This window comes from Cydia splendana, chromosome 26 (genome assembly GCF_910591565.1).
Source record: "Cydia splendana chromosome 26, ilCydSple1.2, whole genome shotgun sequence".
Classification (NCBI taxonomy): Eukaryota; Metazoa; Arthropoda; class Insecta; order Lepidoptera; family Tortricidae; genus Cydia; species Cydia splendana.
Genome location: NC_085985.1, coordinates 1,932,329 through 1,952,156, shown reverse-complemented (window position 1 = coordinate 1,952,156; position 19,828 = coordinate 1,932,329). Strand labels below are relative to the sequence as shown.

Sequence of the window (19,828 nt, the reverse complement as noted above, 5' to 3'; positions counted from 1 at the left end):
ATTATTAAACAGAATAATCATAATTGGGTTAATAGGGTTTAATCGTAATTGGGATTAATTCGGTGCAAGTTTTTTATTCCATAGATATTATGGCACCTTTTTATCTGGGTTAGCTGAACGCCAAAGTTTTTATATTTTTGTTAGACCCTTCTAAGGTATACGAGGTTTTCATGTGGGCCAAAGTTACTCTCTGATGGGTTAAAGTAATTTGGCTTTACGGTATTTCTCAAGGCACATTTAGAATTAACATTCGGTAGTTTTTGCTTTTAACAAAATTGCACATACTTACTCGAAGATGTTGAACGAGTGCCACCGTGACCGGGTGTCCTAGAGGTTATGGCGTTAGCCGCAAAAGGTAAAGACGATAGACTGGTTCACTTTTTCTTTAACTAGCGACCCGCCCCGGCTTCGCACGGGTTACACAAAACCTTAACAAATTACACACCTAAACCGTTCCTCAAGAATCACTCTATTGATAGGTGAAAACCGCATGAAAATTCGTTCAGTAGTTTTTAAGTTTATCACGAACATCTCACAAACAGACAGACGCGGCGGGGGACTTTGTTTTATAAGGTGTAGTGATTATGACATAATCTACTTATTTCAGTTTATTATTAGTTCGTCTATTATGTACCTAATGTTTCAGCCGCCCATTGTTTTTGGGATGACGCCGTGGGGGCGCTCCGCCCCGGACTATTCGCGGTGGCGGCAGGCAAGCTTCTCAGACCCTGGGATACCGAGGGAGAGATCTACACACAGCATTCTGACGTGAGTCCAACCAAACTTAATTCTCTTTGGTCCAACCTATTAGAGGGAATCCGGTACTAAATTTTTATGGCGAGAACCACCGAGACCTCGGGGACAACGCCATCATCCTCGTAACGTCGGAGGTAAATCTTAAAACGTAAATACGCGAGTAAGTCCCGTTGTTCAATTTAATAATGTGTGAAAATTGTGAAAGTTTAAATCAGTGTTGAGAACCGGAAAGTCTAGTTTTTGTGTCGAAAACTAGTAGAGGTAACAATTTACCGAAAGAGCACACTCTCCTCTCCGCCTCCACTGTCCGTCTGTCTGTCACCAGGTTGTATCTCATGAACCGTGATACAGTACACATAACCGCTAGACAGTTGACATTTTCACAGATGATGTAAGTATTTCTGTTGCCGCTATAACAACAAATACTGAACAGTACGGAACCATCGGTGGGCGAGTCCGACTCGCACTTGTCCGGTTTATATTTTTGTTTTCACCTTCATACAAATTTAATTTACAGGTTAAAGACATTAAGATCCCTCCCCGGTTCCGCGGCAGCAAGACCAGCTTTCAGGACGACTTAGCCATCGTTATCCTGACCATGTCTCTGGAGTATGCCCCAGGAGTCAAGCCTGTCTGCATCAGCTTCGACCTTGAACTGGATGAGAGGCATCTCACCAGCGGGAACCTGGGAAAGGTATTTCTATTCCTACCACAATTTTAAATTTTTCACAGCCGAACAGATGAGTCCTTTTTTTCCCAAGCAGAAATAGAAAGCATTTAAAAAGCAAAAGTAGGTACATTCTGTCTATCACGCTTAAAAGATCCGTCAGACCGTCATAGAAAATGGCATGTCGGACGCCTCGGCCCGGTCTAGCGTGAGCCATCCTTAAACCGCTTAACCGATTTAGATGAAACTCGGTAGGTATGGATTGTTTGAGACCCGGGCGACATAGTAGGTATTACGGTAATTATCATTCCTCGCAGAAGTCAGAAGCTAATCCGTTAAATTTAACCAGGGATTTTCGAATAAGTTTTTTTGTGCATCCGCGCATTTCAAAAACACTTGCAGGGCTATGACTGCATCAAGTATTGATCTTGTCGAACTGATATAATTATGATACCGCTAATGTGAGTCTCATAGCAATTTCCTATAGGTACCCTTAAACAAAAAAATACATAGATTGCTCACTCCATACATCAGTCTTGGTACCAAAAAGACTAATATTTTCATAGTCGACATCTAGCATCGAGTAGCGGAATTATCAGCACTACCAAAGGTACGTACCAAAACTGATGTATGGAGTGAGCACTCTTGTCTTACTATATTATTTCTCTATGCCTATACCTAGATCGCTGGCTGGGGTCTAACTGAAATCAACGGCCTGCCGTCACAGCGCCTCAACTACCTCGAGCTACCTTACGTCGACATCGAGGAGTGTCTCCGCACGGCTGAAGATAGCTTTCTCAAGTACATCACTAGTGACAAGATCTGCGCGGGGGATCAGAAAACTGGTGAGTGTATCACCAACATGTACTCTTTAGATCCATAGGAAACCTGTTTGATCATTAGGAAAGCTTAGGGGCTGGCTGCCTTACCTGGACCTTGAGGAGTGTCTCCGCACGGCTGAAGATAGCTTTCTCAAGTACATCACTAGTGACAAGATCTGTGCGGGGGATCAGAAAACTGGTGAGTGTATCACCAACATGTACTCTTTAGATCCATAGGAAACCTGTTTGATCATTAGGAAAGCTTAGGGGCTGGCTGCCTTACCTGGATCTTGAGGAGTGTCTCCGCACGGCTGAAGATAGCTTCCTCAAATACATCACTAGTGACAAGATCTGCGCGGGGGATCAGAAAACTGGTGAGTATTTCACCAAGATTTCTTTATTTTTCATTGAGACTTGAGACGAGTATAGCTTCTGGCTTTGCCTTGGTTTACTTGGTCAAGCAAATCTTGTCAGTAGAATACGGCGACAAATTTGAAAAATCGCGGGCGAGCAAGAATGTGTTCGAATAATTCAAAAATCGCGTGTCATCTGTGTAATGTGGAGAATGAAATGACAGCCATCTTGTTTGTTTACATTCTTAGATCATTGGTACATTTACAATTATTTCACAGTGTTCCACCCTTGCTAAGCGGATGAATTTAGGATATGACGTAGATAAGACGTTAGTACATATTAAAAAAAAATGGTTAATGTGCCAAGACTGGCAGTCATTATACAGAATGTTACAAATTTTATTATATTTTTTTTTTACAGTGGGATGAGGTAGAGAGCTATAATTTTTTCCAACAATGACCTTTAGTTCCAATAATATTTGAGCAGAATTGGGGATTCATCCGTCTCATAGATTTGGAGGAAAAAAATAAAATAGTTTTGGGGTTTATCGGGTATTGTGGACCCCCAGGGGGTCGGAGGGGGCTGAAACTTTGTGCAGAGTATTATCTTCTTAAAAGGCATCGTTTGGTTATAGTTCCGAACCAAAAGCGCTGGGGGCAATTTTTCAAAGGCTATCCTGCTACATCCTTTGTGTTGTCACCATTAAATACCAATATACTTATTAAATAAGATTGTATTTATACGTTACGTACAAATAGCCATACATTTGACGTGCCCCTCCTCCGCAAAAATCGACAGACTGTTTTGTACAGAAAATTACAGACTAGGCGCCTCCAGTTACTAAATACTCAGTCACAGATGTATAACTTGAAGCCTCCTCTTCCGTTATGCTCACTTGGAGCGCCCATGGTATCTTTTTGGACACGATGTGCGCGCCCTGCCGACATCAGAATTACAGTACCTATAGCTGGTTTGTTAGTGCACGACACCTTGCACTTTGTGACTATGCACTGAAACTTGGCACAGTTGATCCTTAGCTGGTCTTGAGCAGATCAGATCACATGCCCTAATAGGCATAGTTTTAGAGAAATGTTGCTCCAAGTGAAGCGCGGCAGCGTCGAAATTCCCCTCTCCCCCCCACTAAATGAGAGGTGGTTCTCGACGTCGCCCGGTCTGTATCTGCTCAAGACCAACTGCGCCAAGTTTAAGCGCATAGTCGCAAAGTGCAAGCTTCCCATGCAACGGCGTGCAGTAACAAACCAGCTACTAGGGATACTAATTATTGAACTGTGAGTCTGAAATATTTTCCAGGTCGAGCCCTTTGTCGCGGCGACAGCGGTGGTGGCCTCATCTACTACACCTCATCCATCCCTTATCTACACGGTAAATGAAAATATTTATTCTTCAATTTACGCATATCATATTAAATACTACCCAAAGCACTTAAGAATATAAAAAACTGCCAACGGCTCTAAACCTACACCACATCTATCACGGTTCATGAGATACAGCCTGGTGACAGACAGACAGACAGTGGAGTCTTAGTAAATTTATGTAGCCACTGCAAATTTACTGCCATCTTTCGACAGAAGATAAAACTGTTCGAACGTCATTTGACTTTGATCTTAATTCTTTCACGGATATGTGTTAACCTATTAAATATTAATATTAACGCCATCTACTCGACTATAGGCCAAAGGTATGGCGTGCAATCTTTTCGAGCGATGGCGCTATAACCTTCAGCCTACTCTCGAGTAGATGGCGTTAATATGAATATTTAACAAGTTAACACATATCATTGAAAGAATAATGATCAAAGTCAAATGGCGTTCTAACAAATTTTATCTTCTGTCGAAAGATGGCAGTAAATGTACTGTAGCTACCTACATAATTTACCATGACAGTAACTCTCCATTTCAAATTCTCTTTGCTTAAACTGGGTCCTCTTTAGGTATAGCGTCGACGGCGCCGCGCGATAATAACAAATGCAACGCGTACGCCGTTGCCAGCTTCACGCACGTGCAGGCGCACACGCGGTTCCTGCTTCGTCACGTGCCGGATATCGAGGAGGGGTGTGAGGAGCTATATGTTAATAAAACCGGTGTTGAGCAGGTACGTAAAAAGGTTTTGAATGAATGAATGAATGAAAAAAAAATGAATGAAATTTTTTATTTCAGGCAACTAGTGGCCCATACATAAATACCTTAAAACTAGCATACATATTATAAAAATATATTTTAAAACTAAACACTACAAATCACATTATGGCTGCGATGCATTACGCAACCCCGCAGTGGGAGGTGACTGGTTAAGTCATGATCTGGGTGGCCTAGTGGTTATAGCGATTGCCGCGAATTTAGACGATGGTGGTTCGATTCCAGATCACTGGAGGCCTTGGTCACTTTTTTCGTCTGTGACATTTATTTCTGTCTATAAGTTAGATATACTCTGGCACATACAGCTAACAAACTAACAATAGGGAGTATTACTGCAATGTTCTGCCGCCAGAGTGCAGCACTAGTGCACATAGTAAACCATAGAGTAACTTATACTTACATACTACGCCTTATTAGGGGTCATCCATTAATTACGTCACACGAATTTCTAGGTTTTTTTACCCCTCCCCCCCTCCTTGTCACACTTGGTCACATTTGGCAAACCCCTCCCCCCTGGTGTGACGTCACATTTGTTCAACGAAATCGGCAAATATTTATTTAATATTTAAAAAAAATATTTTTGACAAAAGAAATATTAGTAAATTTATAACCCAAAACTGATTAAGAAATAAAATTAAACGAATAAAAACGATTATCGTTTCAAAAACTTGTTATTTAAATGTATATTAGCGTTTAAAATAATTTAAATAAATTTTCGGTTACTGATGAAGTTAAAGTGACGTCACAAAGTTTGTGACTCCTCCTCCCCCTTGTCACAACATGTCACATTTTCTTGACCCCCCTCCCTCCCCCTAAACGTGTGATGTAATTAATGGATGACCCCTTAAACAGTTTTTTTGACAAGTTTTTATTGTGACATGTATGCATCAAGGCGGTTTGTTTACAGATGGCCTACCGCGAAACGCGATAATCGAAATTTCGTTATGTATCTCTCTATCGATCGAATTGGCAATAGTGATAGAACTTTCGATTTTCGTGTTTCGCGGTAGGTCCTGTGATTGTGCTAGTGACGCCCTCTACGCAGAGTTTTGCGTAATATTCCCTATTAGAAAAACGGGGCAAATATAAAAAATGTAGGCTTGGCGCCTACATTTTTTAATTTTGGGTTGCCCTCCCATAGAAAATTAGAATTTCGCGCCTCTTTCTACTGACAAATTGTGTGTGCCAGAGTATAGTAATTTTTCTAATTAGAATGACATTAGATCAAATTATTTTAACTCGCCCGTCTTGTACTTTTTAAACAAACGTAAGAAAAAGCGTAGTCTTTTATTATTAAAACGGAGGGTACCTTCACTGCACATCATACGCAAAAATATGTCCCATACCTCTTATGTCAGCAAATTAAGAACTATGGGACATTTTTGAATAAGTTGTATGCTCCCATATTTTTACACTTAACTGTATGTACACTGTTTAAATGATGTGTTATATATTACAGAATGAAACAGAAATCAAACCAGAAAAAGTCAGCCTAAAGCCAAGTGCTTCACAAGCTCAAGAGGAAGACAGAATATCGACCGACTTGGCACTTGAAAATGGAATGCCAAATGACTCTGGTCCACCAATATGTTTGACAGCACCTACTCAAAATTACAAGAATGAAGAGGCAAATATTGGAGAACCGATATCTTTGACAGTACCGAGTGAAAATGACAAAAGAGAAGGGTCGAGTACGGGAGAAACAATTTCAAATATGACAGTATCTAGTCAAGATGCGGACAATGAAGAGTCAAATACTGGTGAACCAATATCTTTGACAGTATCAGATCAGAATGACAAAAACGGAATGTCAAATGCAGGAGAACAAATACCAAATCCGACAGTATCTAATCAGAATGATAGAATTGGAATGTCAATCACTGAAGAACAGATATATTTGACAGTACCGAGTGAAAATGATAAAAGAGAAGGGTCAAGTACGGGAGAAACAATTTCAAATCCGACAGTATCTAGTCAAGATGAAAATAATGAAGAGTCAAATACTAAAGAACCAATTTTTTTAACGGTACCGAGTAAAAATGACAAAAATGAAGTGTCAAATAAAGGAGAAGCAATTTCAAATCCGACAGTATCTAGTCAAGATGCGGATAAAGAAGAGTTAAATACTGGAGAACCGATATCTTTGACAGTCCTGAATCAGAATGACAAAAATATAATGTCAAAGATTGAAGAACAGATATCTTTGACAGTACCGAGTGAAAATGACAACAATAGAGAGTCAAATACACGAGAAACAATTTCAAATATGACAGTATCTAGTCAAGATGCGGACTATGAAGAGTCAAATACTGGAGAACCGATATCTCTGACAGTACCGAGTGACAATGACAAAAATGGAGAGTCAATTACACGAGAAACAATTTCAAATGCGACTGTTACTACTGTTACTAGTCAAGATGTCAATAATAAAGAGTTAAATACTGAAGAACCAATATCTTTGACAGTACTGGATCAGACTGACGAAAAAGAAGTGTCAAATACAGGAGAACAATTATCAAATCTGACAGTATCTGGTCAGAATGACAAAAATAGAATGTCAAACACTGGAGAACCAATATATTTGACAGTACCGAATCAGAATGACTATAATACAGAGTCAAATACTGAAATACGAATATCAAACTTGACAGAAAGTCAGACCGATAGTAGACCAATATGGGAGACGAATGGAAAAGAGAAGGAGGTAGTGATGAATGTGGGGAGTGGGGAGAGAGGAGTAGCGAGAATATCAGTAGATGACAGTACCAGGACTTTTGTGTGTAATTGTTATTGTAATAAGTGAAAATAATAAATAGATTTGAATTAACTAAAGAACATAATTATGTTAATTTAATGTTATTAGCAGAGCTCGGATAGGTTATCGCAAAAAAGTGGTTGAGCACCGCCTTGTAGTTGAGATAAAGTTACAAAATTTGATGTATTTTATCAGTATAATAAGGGCTACTTGCACCATTCACTAACCCGGGTGTTGGCGCAACATACGTACTCGTACGAACTGTGGCGGATTTGCCATAAGGCCCGGTAGGCCCGGGCCTAGGGCGGCAAGATATTAGGGGAAGAAATAACTCAAAATGTAGTCAATATGATGTGTGTTGAGAAAGGGGCGGCTACAGGGCCTAGGGCGGCAAAGACTGCAAATCCGCCACTGCGTACGAAGATACAGAGAAGTACACATACGTCACGGCCAAGGCTCGGAACCGGTTTTTTTATCATACAAAAAATACCGGTATTATTAGGTACGTTCTTTGGTTTATTATTTCATTTTTAATGGGACAATGTAATAATACGAAGTTGTTACCTAAATACATGAGTCAATCCCACGTAAAGACTATAAAATAAATAAAAATAAGAAAGCAGGTATATATATATATATATATATATATATATATATATATTTATAATTATAATATTGTATTATATGTACACATATGTATATTAGTATTTTATGTATGTGTGCTAGTGTGGTAGTGTGTGCACCTGACATTGACAAACTCGAGCAATGTCTGAATAAAGTCGCAAATCAGGTGTCACAGTACTTTAGAAGCAATGGCCTGGTACTAAACCTTAATAAAACCCACTTTCTCCACTTCTATCTCGGGGGTAGAGGCCCAAGAAACCTTGGAGTGTTTGTGGATGGTGTCCAAGTGGGTCAAGTGCAGAATACCACCTTCCTGGGTTTTGGGCTCGACAGAGGACTGCAGTGGGAATCGCACATAGGCAAAGTGTGTAACAAGCTAGCAAGTGCCTGCTTTGCCCTGCGACGTCTGGCGAGAGTGGTGCCCAGGAGGGTGGTGCTGTCTTGTTACTTTGCCACTGTACACTCACTCCTACAATACGGCGCAGAGCTGTGGGGCCGCGCTGCCGAATGGGAGCGTGTCTTTCGCATGCAAAAGAGAGCCGTCCGAGCGATTGTGCAAGTGAGTCAGAGTGACTCAGCGAGACCTCACTTTAAGGACCTTGGGATACTCACTCTGCCCTCCATTGTGATTTTCCAAGTAGCTACATACGTGCGATGTCACCTTGACGAGTACTCGAGTGGATCCGATATTCATGGACGAAACCTGCGAAACGCCCGAAAACTCGTGGGCGTGAAGCGTAGATTGGCAAAATCCTCAAAACTCACCCATGTAATGGGACCAGCCGTTTACAACCGTCTGCCACCACACGTCACAGATGCGCCGTCACTGACCAGCTTTAAATTTAGGCTTAAACGATGGCTTGTAGAGCACACTTTCTACAGTTTTGCAGACTTTATGAATTAAGTTATTACCTATGTTACCGTAGGTACCTATATCTTTATTTGACATTTTATTTATTGTTTTAATTTTAATTTTATTTTAATTTTAATTTATTTTGTACTATACCTACTTTGATGTAACATTGTAAAATGACATGTAATATGAATTATTATTAATAAACGAATATGAATATGAATATGAATATGTATAAGTATATTATAGCAGTATGTATATTTGAAAGAGTATGTTGTTCAACATAAAATTTGTGCTTAATATTAAATTTTACGTACTTTTAATTTTCCTTGCACCTATTACGACTTGTTCTCTGTTTGACCCGAGGGTTAACCGGTAGAGAATGCCTTCTGGCATTAAGTTCACCTTTTGTACAATTTTTACTGTGCAATAAAGTTTAAATAAATAAATAAAAAATATTGGGCTACTTTGGGACTTAAAAAAAACCGGTTCCGACCCTTGGTCACGGCTCCCGTTCCACGTACCTACATTAGACTAACCGGTTAACAGGTTAAACCTGGAGTTCCCATGGTTACCAGTACAATTTGACACTTTAACGGTTTAACCGCTTAACCCCGGGTTAGTGCAAGTGGGTGGAGTGGGCCTTAGTGTAATAAAATAAGCAAGCACGTTGTATCAGAGCAATTTTCAATATAAAATTAATGGAATCGTGCCGTCCGCCCCTACTTTATAGAACATTACATTCTGACATTTGCATGCTTGTACATTTTTGAAGCTAGTGTTTTTGTGCACAAACATAAACATCTTTTTATTCATAAACAAGATATGTGTAATCACGAGATTCGTAACCAATACAAGCATAGACTTTATAGGCCTGCCGTTAAGCTAGCTATAAATTCCAATAATTCCTATATTATGCGAAATTTTTAATAAGTTACCTGACGTATTTAAGGATGATAAATTGATAACATTTAAGAGAAGAATTAAAGAATGGCTGATATCGAAATGTTTTTACTCGACCAATGATTATTTTAGGTGTGAAATAAATGAACTCTAATTAGTTTTTAATGATCTCAATGACTATGAAATGTACTTTGACTTAACCTAATAGTTATTAATTTATTTTTATTAAATTCAATGGATTATTGTACATTTAAAATAAAATACCTAATTGTAATAGCACTGTTTATTTGAATTGAATTAATTGTTTTGTTAGTAATAGTTATGTAATGTGTAAATGCCTGAAAAGGTAAGATTTTAGTTATATAAGTTATTAATGTACTTAATGTGCTGTACATAGCTTGAATCTATTACACAATAAATTACAATTAAGGTTCGGAACCGGTTTTTTTTTTAACCCCGAAATAGCCCAATATTATCAATTATTTTATGCTCTTTACTTTATGTAGGACTGACTCATGTATTTAGGTAACAACTTCGTATTGGTAGATTGTCCCATTAAAAATTAGTGATGTACCGACTATTGATTTGGCCGACTAGCCGACTAGCCGACTAATCGGCGCTCGAATGGCCGATTAGTCGGCCGACTAGTCGGCTAGTCGGCCAGATCATTGGTTTCGTATAAGTTCAAAACAATACTTTTGCTCCTTTGGTTGCGCTATTCATCATAATTTAGCTTGGCTAAAAGGTGTTCTCTACAGGTTCAAAGACCTATCACAAGAATCCTCGTTTAATTTCTGTCTTTAGTTCTTTTATTTTGCAATCATGAGCAGACCGTCAGTACAGCTTGTAGAAGATATTTCCAAGGCTCTATTTCCCGTACGTAGCCAGTTAAGAATCTATCCCCTGTGGTCAGCGCGTTTACGAGCAACGTGCCCTGACTGTCTCTAAATTTTGCAATAACATTAATAGAACAGTTGCTCATGGCTCCACCATTAAAAGAAAAACAAAAACTGAATAATAATAATAAAAAAATACTATCGAACTTGCACATGAAATTACCCGAGAATCAGTTGAGATCGACCTGTAGAGGAAAACACCATCCCACTAACATACGATAACGATCAAACGGTCAATTATATGAACAAAAGTGTTCGTATGCACCCTGAATAGGTATTTTATAAAATAAAATAAACATAAAACATATGGTAAATATTGATTGTTGATTTCTTTTTTTTTCTGTGTTTCTTTCACTAATAAAGTGCCGACTAATCGGCCATTTTTGCCGACTAGTCGCCGACTAATCGCCGACTACAAATGTGGCCGGATAGTCGGCTTTCCCGACTAGTCGGTACATCCCTATTAAAAATGAAATAAAAAAACAAAGAACGAAAAATAACGTAATAATACCGGGTGCCGTTCAATTTTAATACAAACATTTTGCATAATTACATTTAACTACTTTTAAAACTCATAATAAACATAATGTATAGAAATAAAATCTATAATATTATTCGTTATAATAATTAAATTACAGAATGTTCTATAATCATAAAAATTTATAACGATCATTAGGAATAATTTTACATGTTATAACATACAGTTAGTATTATGATTAAAATGTAGAACTATATTTTAACATATGATCGGGTGACATAATATAAAACAACGTACATATTCTACCTTAAGGCAGGTCGCCGTTAGGTACGACGACGAGCGAAGCGAGGAGTGTTAGGTAGAACTGCAACCCTACAGCCCGCGAGCCGAGCGAGCGAAGCGAGCGTGCCGCGGCAGCGGCCGGCGAAGCGCCAGAACCCACTTATTTTATAATAGTATACACATTTGATTACCCTCTCGATCATGAGAGGAGGCCTGAGAACTTAAATTTTAATATGTGGAAAGAAACAACGCTTCATTCTTTGAACACTATGAACTTGGTTTTTATGGAAAAAGAACGTTATGTGCATTAAACAGTATACAAAATGATCATTATACTGATTTCCTGTTATGCAAATACATTACTATGCAACTGAAATATTACTGAAATTATGTAAATTATTCTTATTCATTTTGTTTTTATACTATAGATGGTCAAGCAAATCTTGTCAGTAGAAAAAGGCGGCAAATTTAAAAAATGTAGGCGCGAAGGGTTATCGTCCTATAGAAAATTTGAATTTCGCGCCTTTTTTTACTGACAAGATTTGCTTGACCAAGTATAAATAATCATTTCTGCATTTCAAAATTATGCAATACGCATTATGCAAAATAAAAATTCGAAAATAGTTGTTGTTATTAAAAACATTACACACCCAATAATACCGGTAGTTTTTGTATGAAGAAAAAACCGGTTCCGAGCCTTGAAAATAAGGGGGTGCCCCATTGGAAAAAAAGTTATTTTGAACCACCCTATTATTTATTCTTACAGCGGTTCAGGGACGAATCATGCCGTCCGTTTCTAATATATGGCACTATCCCACTCGGCTATTTAGGGTTTCTCAAAATTCAAGCCATTACCTTATCTATGGTCGTGCACGCAAAGGGACGTCAAGTTGTGTCAACCCTAATAATTGCTCGGAGCAATGCTGAGCCGAACGGAGCTGAGTTCGTCCGAAGTTAGGAGTTTCGCACCCCTGCCTATAGGTAGGTTCTATTCGCAAATAATAAAAGACGTATTAAACTGAACAACCATTTAATTTAAGTACAAATAAGCTTCTTAACTTACCTACACTAATAACATCACGATTGGGTCACACAGTACAGATGTAGTGTAAATATAATTATTATCATCGTATTTTCACGGAAACGTACGAACGTGTCTTGCTATTTCAGTTAGTCTCGGTACAAAATGTACTGAGGTTGACTGATGTAGCATTACAAATACGAACGTTACCGAGAACATCTGTATGTGCTTTTATTTATAGTCGAAGTAGAAATGTATAGGTACATTGATATAATACAGTTTATATACTATTGAAACTAAAGCTAAAACTGAATATATAATTTTATTTTTACTTACTCTTGACCAGGGCTCGGAACCGGTTTTTTTTTTTAAATCCCAAAATAGCCCAATATTTTTAATTATTTTATGCACTTTCCATAGGGCTGAATCATGTATTTAGGTGTAACGACTTCATATTATTAGAACCCATCAAAAATGAAATAATAAACCAAAGAACGAAAAAGAACGTAATAATACCGGTATTGTTTGTGTGAAGAAAAAACCGGTTCCGAGTCTTGCTCTTGACGTTATAAGGCATTCTTTTACTTAAGCTGCAAAACTATTTTGTTTGAAAATCTGCCGACAACCCGCATTTGATTCGTTTACAAAAATAAAGTTATAATATAACATACGTAATACTTAATGTTCAATCTTGATACTTTAATTTACTTAAATGCGTTTTTTAATGGTTTTACACAATTTTACAAGAATTAATTAAGTTAATTAAAGTCTATTTTTTCTTTCCGTAGACTAAAATGACATTTCATGTGTTGCTAGTTTTTTACGTCTTATAAATAGTGATGTGCTACAACCGGTACTAACCGAAAATAAACTATTGGGTGGTACTTATATCTGTTGAAGTGTCTGTAACACAATGAATGGATAATCCGTGACGTGCTAAAAGGGAACACTAGGAGAGGTATTAAAAAGGGTGAAATAGTGTAGGTAAAAATGCCACCATTTTGAGTAATTTAGAAATTTTGTATCCAGGTCAATACACAATATTTCTAATATTTTAAATCAAAAATACCAAAATGGCGTTGCGTCAGGTCTGCAATACGTCAATGTCATTTTTTAAATGTTTGGGTAGATTAGTAGTGAGTAGATTTCATTTATTGTTTATTTCCTATCATGTAGCGAGTAGATTTCATATATTGTTTATTTCCTATCATGTAGCGAGTAGATTTCATATATTGTTTATTTCCTATCATGTAGCGAGAAGATTTCATTTATTGTTTATTTCCTATCATGTAGCGAGTAGATTTCATATATTGTTTATTTCCTATCATGTAGCGAGAAGATTTCATTTATTGTTTATTTCCTATCATGTAGCGAGTAGATTTCATATATTGTTTATTTCCTATCATGTAGCGAGTAGATTTCATTTATTGTTTATTTCCTATTATGTAGCGAGTAGATTTCATTTATTGTTTATTTCCTATCATGTAGCGAGTAGATTTCATTTATTGTTTATTTCCTATTATGTAGCGAGTAGATTTCATTTATTGTTTATTTCCTATCATGTAGCGAGTAGATTTCATTTATTGTTTATTTCCTATCATGTAACGAGTAGATTTCATTTATTGTTTATTTCCTATCATGTAGCGAGTAGATTTCATTTATTGTTTATTTCCTATCATGTAGCGAGTAGATTTCATTTATTGTTTATTTCCTATCATGTAGCGAGTAGATTTCATTTATTGTTTATTTCCTATCATGTAGCGAGTAGATTTCATTTATTGTTTATTTCCTATCATGTAGCGAGTAGATTTCATTTATTGTTTATTTCCTATCATGTAGCGAGTAGATTTCATTTATTGTTTATTTCCTATCATGTAGCGAGTAGATTTCATTAATTGTTTATTTTGAATCTAAAATTTATTTAATATTTATCGGTTATTCACTCGGAGTAATTAACAATGGAGCCGCCATTAACAGGCGTTCCCCTCTGTCGAAAATAGGCGGCCAATGGTCAACAACTTGTCAACCATATGTATGGACTGACGTTTATCTGACATGACGTACCTATACATTTGATGTGCCCCTCCCCCGCAAAAAACGGCAGACTATTTTGTACCGACGATTTTAGACATGGCGTCTCCGTTGGTTATATCCTCTAAGGTTATTCACAAACCAAAATCAAAGATCAGCACTATTTGCTTTAAGCTGGTCACATTATTTCTACGTTTGACATTTGTGGTTGTCATTTTAGTCTACGGAAAGAAAAAATAGACTTTAAGACATAAATTAATTATAAGGTAGTCCGAAAATTATGTAAATAACGTTAATATTTCAACTAACAATATTTTACATAATTAGTTTTAACCAGCGCCATCTACTTACTTCAAAATTGGGATCCAATATTTCGCACTAATTCACGCGCCTTAGTACGCACATGTGACACCACTCTGGTGTCAAGCATCCATTATTAGCAATCTTACTTAATATAGTAAGTAGGTGGAAAAATCATATTCAACTTTTTTGGAAAGTACCGTAAAATGGGGTGGGGGTTCGCGGGGAGAGGTGGGTTATGAATGGGGAGAGAAGGGATGAAAGGGGGGTGAGATGGGATTTTAAGGCTACTGCTACAAAAATAATGTATTCCAATTTAAAATGGAGCTAGAGTAATACTCATAATAAAAAAAAAATCGATCCAACAATCTTCCAAAATCACCTTTGTATGAAAACCGAACTCACCCCATATACGAGGGACTACGGGGTGAGGTGGGATTTCCTGTTTATCGTCAAAGTTATGAAATGGAACTAATTAAAATAAAATAAAAACTACGAGTACAAATACAAACGTTCGGAACACTTATTATATAAACCATTCAGTTTGCATATGTAAAAATAAAATGTTATCGAGGTTTGAATGTCAGTTTTGCACCTACTCACCCCATTTTACGGTAATGGAAATATTTAAAAATTCCCCGACTCGGGCAAGACTGGATCTAAATAGTGATACCAGAAAAACAACTGAGCTACCGAGTGTCATATCTCTACGGCGAATACTTCCACGTCAACCTTCATAGTTTAACAAGTCGTATTTCAAATGCTACTTAAAATGTGATATCGCTAGGGCTCCCCTAGCGATATCATAGGGGAGCCCTAGCGATACCACACTTTTAGTAGCATTTGAAAGATATTTACAAGTGTTTAAAGCTAATTTGTGATAGATGATTTTAATCAATGTTGTTCCTTATGGGTTATCCATTAATAGGGGTTATCCATTAATTACATCACACAAAATATCGATATGACCCCTCCCCCTAGGGGCTGTCCATAAATTACGTCATCGATTTTTGGCGATTTTCGCCCCCCCCCCCCCCCCCCTATAATCATCCAAAAATCATGCTTCAAATGACCCCATTTCCTCCTACTTCATGCTACCGTCATCCGATGTCCAGACCCCCCCCCCCTAATTTGAAATGACGTAATTTATGAATAGCCCCCTGTTGCTGTGACGTAATATGTGGATGAACCCTTAATACACACAAAATAGTGAACATTTGAAATAAGCCGCCAAATCGTATGACAGTTGTAATATTTACTTAATAATTATTATGATAGAGTCCATCTAAAAGTCACAAACTAAAGGCAAACGTCAAAGAAATCGTGCTTTGAAATTTGACAGTCGTTGTAGATGGCGTACTCCGCGCATTAGAATAGAATCATCATCATCATCATTCAGCCTATATACGTCCCACTGCTGGGCACAGGCCTCCGCTCACTCGCAAGAGGGCTTGGGCTATAGTCCCCACGCTGGCCCAATGCGGGTTGGGCCAGCTAGAATAGAATAATAGAATAATATTTATTTGAAAAAAAAAATGCATTAATGCTGTAACTCTGGTTGGCAAGCCCAGCCATACAAGTGAAAAATGCAATATTTGCCACAGAAATTTGAACCTAAAGGCTAGGAAATAGAGTCGATTTTGCGTTGTTCAAAAACTGGACGAACCAAAGCAAAAGCAACTCTGTTCCAATCGAATATGATTTAAATTTCATTGAACTGAAGATACTATGGGTAGGACCTTGGGCCTTAGGAGGATAGTTGAATATTGTCATTGTAGTCATGATGCCGTACTGCGCCATCTAATTCAGCTGTCCAAATCAGGTACGATATTTATTTAGCACATTCATTGCCACTAAGTGATACGGGTTACGTTCGTAGCGCGTAGCCACGTCTTTGCCGTATGGAGGGCATAGTCGCTACGAACAGTGTACCCGACAGTCGGGTTCCTGGCCCTGAATGTGTAACCTTTTGAACGCCAAACGGCGCATCCATTTGCCGTGCCACTGACGCCACGGGGGTAAAATTTAGTTTAGTGAATAAATAATGCCAACCTAAAAGTGGGGTGTTTTTCAGTAGAATTTCATCAAAAAACGATCGACGTCAAATGCCGTCTTTGGCGTCGTTGTCACGATTTTGCGTTGACGTCAATTGCCGTCTGTGGCGTTCAAAAGGTTAAACAACAAATCTTCTACAGTTAAATTTGACTAAAGGTAAATTTTGACACTTAAGAATTATTTTCATAGTTAGTCCTTTAAAAATATTGGCACTTATTCACTACCTATGTCCTTCAGAAAGAGAGAGAACGGTACACGCGTCTCACTCTAACTGGTGTGTGGCCAGGTCGTCGATGCCGGCCGGCTGTCAAGTGTCAAAGCTACGAGGCATGTACCTGGAAAAAACAAATAGCTGTTCAATACTCTACTTATTTTTTCCACAAAAAATCTCCACTTTTTAAATTGGTTAAATTTGAAACTACCTGGGGCCTAGTTGGCTAGGCCCCAGGATGACAATCGTTTGCGAAAAATGAAACGAAACGCTTTGTCTCTATCGCACTCATATGGAAGAGTGGTAGAAAGACACATAGCGTTTCGTTTCGTTTTCTGCAAACGATTGTCATTAGGCCCCTGACGTTGATGGATCTATCTGACACTGTAGTTGTGTAGACAGAATATGGCGTAGCGTACAGCTTGGCAAAAAAGAGTAGAAATTAAAAAGTGGCAACACTGTAGTGTCGTTCCTTTCAAATCAATATATATAAGAAAACGGGACGACGCTACAGTGTTGCCACTTTTTAATTTCTACTCTTTTTTGCCAAGCTGTACGCAGAAGTGACTGTTTTGTGAGGAGTTTATACTAGTTTGATCTAATTTATTAATTATGCAGGTTTAGGAAGTCACATGGCGTCATATGTAGACTTTGACCTTTCTAAAGCTTTTGATTGTGTAGACACTAGATCATATGGGAGTACCTCAAGGGTCTGTTTTAGGCCCGCTACTATTCCCCATGTATATCTATGACGGGAACAGACTATAAGCGGTTTTTTTTATGTAATAGCACAGAATAAATAATAGTACTGCCGTACAGAAAGGAAACTTCCTACAAAACCGAAGTTTGACAGCGGTTCAGGGTCCAATCATGGTATCCCTTTCTAATATATGGCACTATCGCTTTCGGCTATTTACGGTTGTCAAAATTCAAGTCATTATCTTATCTGTGGTCGTGCACGCACAAGGAAGCCAAGTGGTGCCAACCCTAATAATTGCTCGGAGCAATGCTGAGCCGAGCGGAGCCGAGTTTGGCCGAAGTCAAGAGTTTCGCACCCCTGGTAATAGGAAGCAAGTTGATAGAATTACCTGACACTGTAGTCGTGGAGCCGGAACACGGCGTAGTGGTTGTTCCGGAACACGGGGTAGAAGTGGTCCTGCGTGCCGGACAGGAGCGCGTGGCAGGCCCGCGGCCCGCGGCGGGAGGGGTACTCCGACTCCCAGATGTCCTCGAACGAGCAGCCCTGCCTGTTGTATTATTATTTATTTATTTGATCAGGACATGGGAGAGTGTTAAGGCCCTACCAAAGCCGCGAATAGCGTTTCGTAAGCCACACCCGCTAGCTTCGTCCCCCCCGCTAGCACGCACACATGGAAGCGCTTCGCGGTGCACTTGAACTCCATCTAACTTCAAAACAGTTAACTACCATAACGCGTAACGCGGTCCGCCAGGAACTTAAATTCGGACAGAAAAGAAATAGATGGCGTTGTTACTAATGGCAAATAATAAAATACTTGCATATATTGTTGTAATAAACTTAAGACTACGTAGCCAGTTTTTATTGTTGATTTTTGGAAGATGCTAACAGCATAGTTAATTGTAAGTATTATAAGAGTATTGATAATAAGAAAATAACACAAGAAAAGACAGAAGATTATTTTTGGTAAAATATTAAAATATGATGAAAATAGATTTACTTGGGATTTACGGTCACTAAATGCAAATTACAACCTTAATGATATGGAATTACATTTTATTCATGTACGTAGTATAAATATATCGTATCTCCATATGTGTGTTCTACCGCTTGTACAATGATGGGCTGTGCTTTGAAAAATTGTTTGACATGATGCCAACGGCCTCTTTCTATCACCGTACCGCTCGCCGTCGGTAGGGTGTTCATCCTCACATTATCGCGCAGTGTGAGGCCCCTCCCGCGGACGCTCCCTCCCGAGGTTTTCTCCTGGAGCTCCATCAGTGTGGGTGTGGGGTTCTTCAAGAAAGGTATGTCGGTAACGCGATTGCTACAACCCTGGGGTTGCGGGCGTCCATAGGCTACGGCGAAAGCTTACCATCAGGAGGTCCGTATGCTTATTTGCCACCAACTCATTATTATTATTTGTATGTCTTTCCCATCACGGAACAATGGTGTTCCGGACCTTTGGGAGGCGTGCGCGGAGCCGAAGCCAACACGTAGAGGCCCTTTTGACACTTTAATGAAATGTAAGGGGTACACCGAGCGGAGGCTGCCCTTGCCCGTGTCATGGGACGCACGCAGAGGCAGCACCCGCTAGGGTGTAAGGACTATTGAGAGTTGATGGAATCTAAAATGAACTAGGTTATTGGGTGAAAGCGATGGACTAAGAACTGAGCTATGGGGTAAAAAACCGGACGCCTGCCTAATAAAACGGTATGCAATTTTATTTCCGGCAGACGGTGACTCGCCCTCACAAGATGGGCCCCCACAAAAAGCGACATCTAGGATGGCTCAAGGGCAACACCGGTGTGAGCGGCTCAGGGGTGTCGAGAGGTGTGCGCCGCTTTCTACCCAGTGGCTGTTAACAGCCACTGTGCCAACTCGCGTCTTATGCATATTTCACTTCCACCCCTGGAGCTTATAGCTCTAACGACTCCACTCTGGCCGGCCGGCTAAGGTAAGCCAGAG

At 38.9% G+C, this 19,828-nt stretch overlaps 2 protein-coding genes across 2 annotated transcripts in view; both read right to left on the bottom strand.

The window, feature by feature from the left end:
• Positions 1 to 19,828, bottom strand: part of LOC134803394 (gastrula zinc finger protein XlCGF49.1-like) — a 294,572-nt gene that overhangs the window by 57,801 nt on the left and 216,943 nt on the right. The gene's annotated exons all lie outside the window — the stretch shown is intronic.
• LOC134803257 (protein C-mannosyl-transferase DPY19L1) overlaps positions 16,093 to 19,828 on the bottom strand; it is a 31,558-nt gene continuing 27,822 nt past the window's right edge. Inside the window, exons 11-12 of the mRNA XM_063775990.1 lie at positions 18,252 to 18,410; positions 16,093 to 17,287 (exon numbers count right to left, since the gene is read on the bottom strand). Coding sequence (XP_063632060.1) covers positions 17,260 to 17,287; positions 18,252 to 18,410 — 187 coding nt within the window. The 3' untranslated portion in view covers positions 16,093 to 17,259. The remainder of the gene's footprint in view (positions 17,288 to 18,251; positions 18,411 to 19,828) is intronic.